Source organism: Hyposmocoma kahamanoa, unplaced genomic scaffold (genome assembly GCF_003589595.1).
Source record: "Hyposmocoma kahamanoa isolate Upper Pololo Valley unplaced genomic scaffold, ASM358959v1 227, whole genome shotgun sequence".
Lineage (NCBI taxonomy): Eukaryota > Metazoa > Arthropoda > Insecta > Lepidoptera > Cosmopterigidae > Hyposmocoma > Hyposmocoma kahamanoa.
In genome coordinates, this window is record NW_020653746.1 from 1 (window position 1) to 10,790 (window position 10,790).

Below are 10,790 nucleotides of genomic sequence, written 5' to 3' on the forward strand. Positions count from 1 at the left end.
CGATCTTTGTATTAATAATTATAACAAACTAGTGGAGTAATTTCACAAAAAATAATTGAATATCAATTCAATAAAAATTTAATTTAACCAAAAAGTTTTGTTTACTTTTTGTTGAAAATGGATTGGAAAAAACTTTAGTATTATATCTGTGCTTATATAAATCCTGCAGAATACAACCTTGCTTTTCGGGCAAATTGAGGTTGCATTTATAAACAAATAGCTTTATTTAAAATGTAGGAGACCTTGATTGCATTTACGCATCGGCAGCACGGCTGGTGCCACATTGCGGCCGTGACCCAAGCACTTGGTGACATCTTTAAGTGTGTACTGAGAATCGCACGTCTGTTCGATTTTAATTCTTTATTAGTAGCTTCAAAGCTCCTTGTAAAAGAGTTCGTCCAGGTAAGCACTGTCACCATATTTATTTGACTCCAGTTATGAAGGGTACTGGTGAGATTATTGGCACATGGGACTCGTCAACTTATTTCTCAAGGGTATATACAAACCATATTTACGTTGAAAACTTGTAGGTTCTCTGCTTTCTGTAAGGAGACTGGTATCATGACTGTGGTATTACAGTACATTTACTCAAATATTTTATATGCCCGTAAAAATATATCCATCATTTTTACGGGCCTTATAAGTAAGTCCAACTCATGGTACCACGATTTCGTAAATAAGATTCCGGAGAATATATTAAGATTATCATTTCCTAAGTTTAAAACTTACATTAAAAGTATTTGTTAAAAAAGATGTGTGAAAAGACAACAAGAGTCTAGATTCCACACAAATTTGATTCAAAGTGTTTCAAAGTTTATTTGAAAAGAGCGATCGCTAGAGTTTCTTGCTCGTTCTAATCAGGGAGGTTACAAGTGTTAAAAATATTACCTATGGAACAAATGATTATTCGACTTTAGACTTTGATTTTGAGGATAGCCGGTGCAGTGGCTGTGTATGTCTTTGCATTTGAACCTTAGCGTGTTGGATTTTACTGTTACAAATTACAGGCACATGGGACTTGTCACCTTATGTCTCAGGGTGACGGGCGCAGTGGCAGGCCCTCTCAGATCTTTGTGATTCAAAGCTCAGAGTGACACTGCAACTGTTAGGGGTAGACGTGTCGCTTAACACCAGGCTCACGACTCGTTCGTCCCGTCATATAGTATCATAAAAACTGCCTTACCCATTGACTTACAAATAAATGGACGACGGGTCTAATACAAAATCCACGAAAAAAATGTCCCAAGTCAACCTAAAACCTAAACCTTAAACGTAGTGACATGTAAAGGAATATGAAAAAGCTTTTAAATTGTAATGTCATCGCAGTACTGTCTAATTTTGCTTGCTTCGCTGTCAGTGAACAAACGAAGACTAAAGCGTGAATGACGCTCTGTATACGATTTTAAAGCCCTATAAGTTCGGACACTTTTTAGCGCGAACCCGACGTCCATATAATTGTAAGTCAATGGCCTTACCTTAAAGATATCACATAAGCTTCAATGAATGCTGATTTTTATTTAAATTTCGAAGCAGATGGCGTTTACTGTACTTGGAAACGAACAATCATGACACATGATTAATTATTTTTGTTACGTACATTAAACTGTTTTCAAGCACTTCCTATATCACATAAGTAATGAAAGTTAAAAAAGTAAAGATATTACCTATTTTCCGCCTTCCTTTTTTCTGGTAGGACACAGATTAGGAGAAAATTGAATTCAACCCTATATCAACTTCCATTATGACGTTCCAAAGTCATAATAGTAAAAGACGACCTCTGTGGTCCAGTAGTTTGCACGCTTGTTTTCATGGTGTCACCATCTCTGAAATCCCAGGTTCGATTCCCAGCCGTGTCAAAGTAGAAAACTGACTGTGCTATATTGTCTCATGTGTTCGTGGTACCGTCGAATAACACAAGTGCGTTAGTTACTTACTTTGGCATCGGAGAAATGTATGTGACGTTCTAATTTTTAATTGAAATCCTCCTTTTTTGAAGTCGGTTAAAAATAGTTTAATTTACAAAGTATATCTGTATTTTCGAATTAGTATCAAGGAAAATGTTAGACGAGTTCAAATGACGTGTTAGAAAAACAAAAAAAAACAGAATTAATCTTCCTGAATCGTTAACTACGTTATTTATTACTGTTGTTGTTTATTTGTTTAACGTTGTTTGTGCTTGGATTAAGGTCAATTTTGAACACGAAGGATGACCCGAAATAAATATGACATTCTTGATCGCAATATTTGTATTTGATTGCATCATTTTGAAGAGATCGAGAAGTATGAGACAAAGCCTAATATTATATGCCAATTTACGTCATATAAATGTATTTATCGGATATAAGTCGCGTATTTTAGCATTTTTTAACCGACTTCAAAAAAGGAGGAGGTTCTCAGTTCGACTGTATGTTTTTTTGTATGTATGTTACGCGATAACTCCGGTATTTGTAAACCGATTTTCATGATTCTTTTTTTTGTTGGAAAGAGGGTACCTCCATAGTGGTCCATTTAATTTTAAAGAAAATCATCCACCTCTAAGGGTGGCTGTTCACGCATGAAGATTCATTTTTATAAATAGCGCCTAAATTTTATTAAACAAAGCAATTATTTTAATGGTTGATTTTGCTATTCTCCAATTCGAGGCGTTTTTCTCTTTTAATGTACTTTTTTCAAACAAAGTAACCTCTCAGGCCCATCATGTGTCATTCCACCGGATGGAACATGCCGATCCTTGTTTCAAAGCCTTGGTCTGTTGCCACTACCATCATTATAAATATACCATCATTATATATGTGTATATATATACATAAGACTTTCAGGATGCTGTTGGGACTGCCAAAATGGTATAGTGCAGTTGCGAGGCGTGAAAAATGGCATTAGCGAAGCCGGAGCAAAACAAAAAAATGGCGCCTTGGCGACATTTCAACACAAGTTATTAGCCCATAAGGTGTTGCGCACATAAAAATTATAAAATTATTTTAAAATATTTATAATATAATAATATTGAATAATACGTGGCAAATTTGCATGTGTGCATCAGTGTATGTTCGCAGAGGCATAAGTAGACGTCTTCCAATGCTTGATGCAAAGAAAATGCAGACTTTTTGTGTTTCTTGGTCCAATTTTGTATAATAAATTAAACGCCAAACTGGCCATTTTTGTTACATAAAGGTTAAGAAAATTCTCCAATAATTTCTTCAAAATACGATGATACAGAGAATTTAAGCGTAACAGGTTATGATTTGCATTGCATTGTTTAATTATTATTATTGTTTTGTTTATATTTCAATATTTTTTTTGTTTATAATTTAAACATCATATATTCTGCATAATTAATATTTTTTATTAGATTCTCTTAGTTCAGGTATATGTGTTATATTTTACATTTATTTGCATAATTAGTCTTTAGTTTATTCATTTGTACAATACGTTATTCAATAAACAATTTTATTTTATAATGCGGAAGAAAATAATATCCCAGGTTTGATTGTCCAATTCTAAAATACTGGGTTAGGCAAATCAAATCGGTTTTCATATATATTAAATAAATAAATATTATATCGTGTCGTTGTGTTCTGTATACTAACCTATTGTAAGTGAAAATGTTACTAACAAATTATAACGGTCTATTCCTGAAATAAACAATTCTATTCTATTAATAAAGCCTGTGATGTGAATATTAGACTGCAGAAACCCGAATAGACTTGTACTTGACACTATTCCTATGACTGCTAAATATAGTAAAAGTTGTTTGAAAATATGTGTTTGACATATATAATAAAATTATTACACTTAAGTTTATTTAATTTTATTGAAAATAATTTTTATGAACTAAACGAAATATTTGACAGGAAACAAGTTGTAAGATTTCATTACGGCGAGTTGTGGAATGCACACGTGTGGATGTCGTAATTAGTTTATAACTGTTTTTATATATATAATTATTAGTGTAGCTTAATTTTTAAGTACGTAGAAATTCTGTATTTGGTTACAGATGAACTCACTAGTATAGAGAGATGTGTGTTACGTAAATTAATGAATGAGTCTCATCAGATCATTCTTGACTAAATTATACCGGATACATACATATTATATACAGAGTATACCGGAACATATATTAAGATTAACGTTTCCTAAGTTTGAAAAGTATTTTAATTGAAAAGTCATATTACATAATTGAAGACTACGTGTTAGATAAAGATGTATGGAAATACAATGCGAGTCCAGATTCCACACAAATATGATTCAAAATGTATTCCATAGCATTTAAGTTTATTTGAAAAGAGCAATCCCTAGAGTTTCTTGCTCGTTCTTCTCAGGGAGGTCAGCGTAGTGAACGAGCAGTAGCTTAAATGTGACGTTTTCAAGTGTACATTTATTTTAACTATGGAATAAATGATCTTTGACTTTGATATTTCAGCTATGCGTCGTTAGGGTTAGTTCCGATAAGTCAAACACGTTAACTAATTTTAACTGTTTTTAAAAGAAAATTTTGTGCTCTATCTTTTGCTACTTAAAATGGATATTTGACTATTTGTCACTTCGCCACGTTTTAGTTAGTGGACGGCAGAGTACTTCCCTGGACGAACTCGTTTACGTGGAGCTCTACTGCTGTTAAATGCTGATGATGACGTTGAAATCGTTTAACTACATTAGTCTCTGCTAGAAACTATACACTGCCAAAACCATAACCCTCATTTCGACTTCGCCGTAATCGGATAAAGGGGTACTAATAACAAACCACTCAAATTGAGAATACGCGTGCTTTATTATGATTACATTTTGTGTTAAACCTACAACGAACTTGTATGTAAAGACGCTTTAAAGTCAAGGGCGTTTAATATTGAAGCTATATAAGCCTGTACGCAGACGTGCGCGCGGTAGTCTCCAGTGTGAAACCGGCTTTAGACATGGTGAGTGGCTGTGTTGTGATAGTGGCTTGAAAAAGGACGGAAGAGTGTTTTTTTGTTGTTATTTTAGTAATGTTGTGAACGGCTTTTATTTACACCATATAACACGATTTGAAAGTGATGGGACGACCAAGTAGTGCGCCTGATGGTAAACGACACGCCTGCCCATAACAGTAGCAGTGCCACTCAGAGCGTTAAGCCGCAAAGATCTGAGGTGCACTGCCTCTGCGCCCATCACCCTGAGACATAAGTTAAAAAGTCCCTTGTGCCTGAAATTTCAACAACACCTAACCCTTCAAGACCGGAACGCAGTAATGGTCACATTACTGCTTGGCGGCAGAAATGGGTAAGGTTGTTAACTCTTTCACAAGGAGCTCTACTGCTACTAAATTTTCTAAGTGGTTCTAACATAAAAACATCAAAAAAACATAATTTCCATGCAAAAACTTTACACTTGTGGTAAGAACAATGAAAAGTTCAAATTTGCGTACAATTAAGGAAACGTACAAGTTTCGAGTGGCTTGCACGTCGGTTTTCAAAGTGCCGCCATCTCCGAGTTCCCAGGTTCGATCGCCAACCGGATCAATGAAGAGAGTTAACTTTTCTAGCATTGTCTGGGTGTTTGTGGTACCGTCGTTTCCGATTTCCATAGCACAGTTGCAATGTGATGTTGTTGTACTTGTTAACCGACTTCTATCGATAACTCGTAAAAAGGTGGGGCATATGTCCTCTCACTTGAAAAAACAAATTGTAACGGGATCAGAAAAATATACATAATTTAATTAAGAAGGAAGATTGATTCATAATATTAACTTTAGTACTAAGTCCAAACTCAAGGTACCACGATTTCGTTTAACTAAGGTAAACGATTTTTTTATGGGGAACTGTATACGTTTTTACAATAAGATTCCGGAGAATATATTAAGATTTCCGAGTATTTTAATTGAAAAATATTTGTAAGATTAAAATGTATGGAAAGACGACATGGCTCCACATTCCACACAAATTTGATTCAAAGTGTATTTCATAGCATTTAAGTTTATTTGAAAAGAGCAATCCCTAGAGTTTCTTGCTCGTTCTTCTCAGGGAGGTCAGCGTAGTGAACGAGCAGTAGCTTAAATGTGACGTTTTCAAGTGTAAGTTTATTTTACCTATGGAATAAACTAGAAAAAAGAAATAGAAAAAAAATACCTTTTTCGTTGTCCTCACTAAAAAAAGCAAAGTTTGAAATAAAGTTTTTTAAAGGGAGATATAGCTTTTTCATGTTTTAGATCCAATCGAAAAAGGATATTGATGACTCAGAAACAAAAATCGTGTTATTTGGTAACGAAGCCCGCTTGTCGCTTCGCGTATCACCCGGTGCTACCTAAAAGTTCATCAAATGTCACCCGAAGCATTTGACCCGGCTAGCCCTTGAGCGTAGAAAGGAGCCATTCTAATGCCTGGGAATTTGCCTAGATTTCGGCCTAGATTTAGTTCTCACGCTGCCTTTGTCAGGTACAAGTGTAAGTGGTAGGTCAGTTCGCCTTGTATTCCAAGCGTTGCAGTATTTGTTATCATTAATAAAAATATCATTACGAAGCCGCGTTGATTGCCACGAGATCCTCGAATTTTTATTCCACTTATGTAATATAAGATAATGACATGGGACTTGTCAACTTATGTCTCAGGGTGACAGGCGCAATGCCAGTGCCCCTAAAATCTTTGCGATTTAAAGCTCTGAGTGACACTGCCACTGTTATAGACAGGCGTGAGTCGCTTACCACCAGGTGCACTTATTCGTCCTGTCATTATTAATCATCAAAAAAATACATGTTCTACTTTTGGGCAAAGGTTCTTTCGAAAAAGAAGCTATAGAGCAGTTTCCCGACGTGGCCGTTGAAAAGTCCTAAGGGGTAGGGGCCTCGGTAGCAATTAGGGGCTTTGATGCTGTCGCATTTGAAAAAAAAAGGAACCTAAATTACCTATATTTCAACTGCCTCCATGGCCGAACGGTTACCATGCCGGACTGCCACGCTGAGGTCCCAGGATCGATTTCCGGGCCGGGAGAAATATTCGTATGGCCTACATCTATTTCTCTCGTGACTTTGGGTGTTATTTGTGGTTGTTTAAGGTTGTATGTGGGTTTCCCTAGTGAGGCTATGTGGAAAGTGTGTGTTATATACATGTTATATAAATAAATGACCTATATAAACTAATCTAAACTAAAAAATCTGATTTTATGTGATAAGTTAATGTAAAAAATACGTGTTTTCAATTATTTATTGTGGACGTTGAATTTTTTTTTTGCCTAAGTGGTGATCAAAAAGTTTGGGACCCTATGCTGTAGAGGATAAAAATCAAAACATTCTTTATTTCGTACATAAGCAAATTATCACTAATTCGCAGGACAGATTCCTCGGAGAAGAATGAATAAGAAATTAAAACGGCTGTAAAATTGAACTGCATTTTTAAAAGTTTTGCTGCAGTAAGGTTTTTATTTAACATTATATCAAGTGACGGGGCGAATAAATCGTACGCCTGACAAATAAGCTACACGCCTGTCCATAACAGTTGCAGTGCCACTAAGAGCTTTAAATCGCAATGATCTGAGGAACACTGCCACTGTGCCCGTCACCCTGAGACATAAGTTAACAAGTCCCATGCGCCCGTAATTTCACCAGCACCCTTCAAAACCCGAACACAGTAATTGGTAAGGTGGCAGTACTTACCCGGACGAACTCTTTCACAAGGACCTTTACTATTACTAAAATATCTTGGGTGCCGTGGACACACATAGACAACCAAAGATTACACCCAAACTCATGAGAGAAATAAAATGTAAGCCATATAAATCGACTAATCCGTAGAACAAAGATTTATGTGCAAGACTACTTGTTCTCAGGACATAGTACATTTCGTTCGCTCTTCTTCTATGTGGATGTCAGACCGACTGTTGTTCGATTTTATATTTCCGAAACGGAATGAGATATTTAAATTCTCAAAACACTTTTACATAGGTCTTAGTTTGAATAAAGAAATTATCCTCGTAACGTACTTAGGGTCGTATTAGGTCGAACTCTATTCAATGCTCAAGTCAGGATTGCACTGGCAACATAAGCACTGGAAATACGACCCTAATGGCAGGGACTTGAGTATGATTTCTAGTGCTTTGAATCATACTCAAGTCCTGACTTAAGCATTGAGTAGAGTTCTAGAATGGGAACCTTAGTCTCTTTTCTGTTCTTCGGATAAGTCGAAATATTTCTCCCGGACCGGGAATCGCATCCGGGACCTCTGCGTGGCAGACCATCAAGGCACCCGTTCGGCTACAGTTCATTTCTCTATAAATATACATATAAAAGTTTCATTTTTTATCTTACAGAAACTCATCCTCCTAACCCTGCTGGTCGCGTTCGCCGTGGCTGACGTCTCCCATATCGTCCGCTCCAACTCAAACGACCGCGAAGCCAAGATCCTCAAGCAAGAGCTGGACGTGGGCCTGGAGGGCCAGTACCAGTGGTCCATCGAAACAGACAATGGCATCGCTGCACATGAGCATGGACAATTGAACAACGCCGGCTCTGTAAGTACACACCGCGAAGCCAACTACATAACAATAAATAACAAGTGCTTAGTTTGTGTTGCACGTGTTCCAACAGTACGCGGAATTCCGCATAGTTGAGCCCAGTCCGCCATGATCGTATTATATTATACTCTAAAGTCATAGAAAAATGCCTATCTATATACACACAACTGAGATGATATGAAATTAATAGAATTGAAGCCACTTTATAAACTCTTTGGAATAAACCTACCTTGAAGCAAGAACAGACTTAAAGTTTTACTGGAATCGGTGTCGTCGTCTTAAGGGAGTCGCGATACTCATAACGATGAATCGCATTAAGAGGGAGCAGAGGAAAAATTCCTAATCTTCGATTTGATTTTAGAGGGGTATATCCACTTTAAAGTTAAAAATAAAATATTGTATGAGTAACTACACGATATATTCAAGCATAGACATTAATCAGAAACATAAAACAATAATGACCTCTAATTTTCAAATTTTTTCGATTTATCCTCGAAATGCTACAGGTTATTAGGACAAAAATTACATAATTAATTATATTTATGCATGATCGAGAACTGTCACTACGGATTTTTTTAAATCCCTTTAGTTTTAGAGTTATTCCGCTAAAACGAATTTGGTACTTTTAATGCGCAAAATTCAACATCTCCTGTCGCATGCCACGCGAACTTCAGGCATATATTTGTTTCACAAATTTGGGCGGAGCCAACGTCAAAACTTTTTTGGCATGCTCCCTCTTAAGGTCAGAAAAGGTTAATGTCAATGAACGTAGAAAACGCGTTTCGCATTAGTTCCTACGAATGCGACTCGACAAAGGTCGGCAACGAATCTGCTTCGTGCGAATTTCGGATCGCGTCCGTACGCATGGCGACGACAGCCGCGTCAAAATGGCTTAATGCGATAAGTGTGGTCAAACACCATCGCATCAAGACGACTCCGCCATAATAAGTTTGGTGACTCTCTAAACGTCAAAGAACATCTCTACATGAGTAGTCTGTCTTTTTTGAAGATGGTGTAAAATGACATTTTAAATAATCATGTACTTGTTGTCGACAATTTTATCGATAGATTGTAAAATTTTGCCAAAAATGTCAGAATTGTGAATGTTACGACGTTCTAATGATGACTAATTGCGTTAATGTGTTATTTATTCTCATTTTCACAGTTGGTCTATTAGTGTCGAAAGAAATTTTGAGTCATGCACATTTAAATTCAAATGAAAAACTTTAAAATATGTCTCCTATTTGTGTTTTTATACACATACTCCTAAACTAAGTGTAGGTATGTACGAATTTAGAAAAATTAATACATCAAAAGAACCTGTGCCCACGTTGGACGTATAATTGACCGTTGATGATTCAAATGAAACGAGGTCAGCTGCAGTTAACTCTCTCCGTGGCCGAACTAGGTTCGATTCCCGGGCCGGGAGAAATATTTGTATGACCTACGTTTATTTCTCTCGTGAGTTTGGGTGTAATTTGTCGTTGTCCATGTGTGTGTCCATGGCACCCGCGACACGGGGTTTCCCTAGTGCGGGGCTATGAGTGTGTGCGCGTTATTATTATTATTAATATAATTTATTTCATAAGCCTAACCAACATTCAGTCGATAGTCGATAGAATATTTATCGACTGTAATCACTAGCTGTTTGCAAGCGGGCATCACTTTTACGCAATGAATTGTCTATAGCTTTTTTTACTTTTGAAATGTCGTCACTTTATAATTGTGGGTTGAATAACTATTTCGTTACAGGAAAATGCAGCCCAATCCGCTCAAGGTCAGGCCCAATGGACAGCTCCTGACGGTCAGGTGATCTCGCTTGCCTACAAGGCCGACGAGAATGGATACCAGCCCGAGGTATGATAATTCTACCGTAGTGATAATTGTTTAAGAACTACAGGTTCTTGTGAAAGATTTCGTCCAGGTAAGTACTGGCACCATATCAATTTTGATGGCATGTAGTAATGCCTGGCATTTATCAAATTATAAAATAAAAAAATATTGTATACGTTTACAAGTTTTTTGTTATCGAGGACAGCGAAGGAAACGGCGGTTTAGGTAGGAAAAGGTGTACTATTACAGAGGAAAAACAGACAGTAAAAACCAGCAGAAAAAGAAAGCACAGAGACAAGAAAAGGACATAGAGACAAAGAGCTAAACATAAGACTAATTACACATCCAAAAACTAAAAAGAGGGTCTGTCCTCGACAGTTGTCGTGTCTTTGTATTTGGTTTTTTCAACGACCTTTTAGCCGTAGCGCCATCTATGAGAAATCTTAAGTATTTCGTCACCCAGTTAGATACCTTTACAG

At 36.6% G+C, this 10,790-nt stretch overlaps 1 protein-coding gene across 1 annotated transcript in view; it reads left to right on the plus strand.

Annotated features, from left to right (window-relative positions):
- Positions 1-4,888: 4,888 nt before the first annotated feature.
- LOC113228340 (larval cuticle protein LCP-17-like) overlaps positions 4,889-10,790 on the plus strand; it is a 7,150-nt gene continuing 1,248 nt past the window's right edge. Inside the window, exons 1-3 of the mRNA XM_026461605.1 lie at positions 4,889-4,913; positions 8,275-8,475; positions 10,231-10,335. Coding sequence (XP_026317390.1) covers positions 4,911-4,913; positions 8,275-8,475; positions 10,231-10,335 — 309 coding nt within the window. The 5' untranslated portion in view covers positions 4,889-4,910. The remainder of the gene's footprint in view (positions 4,914-8,274; positions 8,476-10,230; positions 10,336-10,790) is intronic.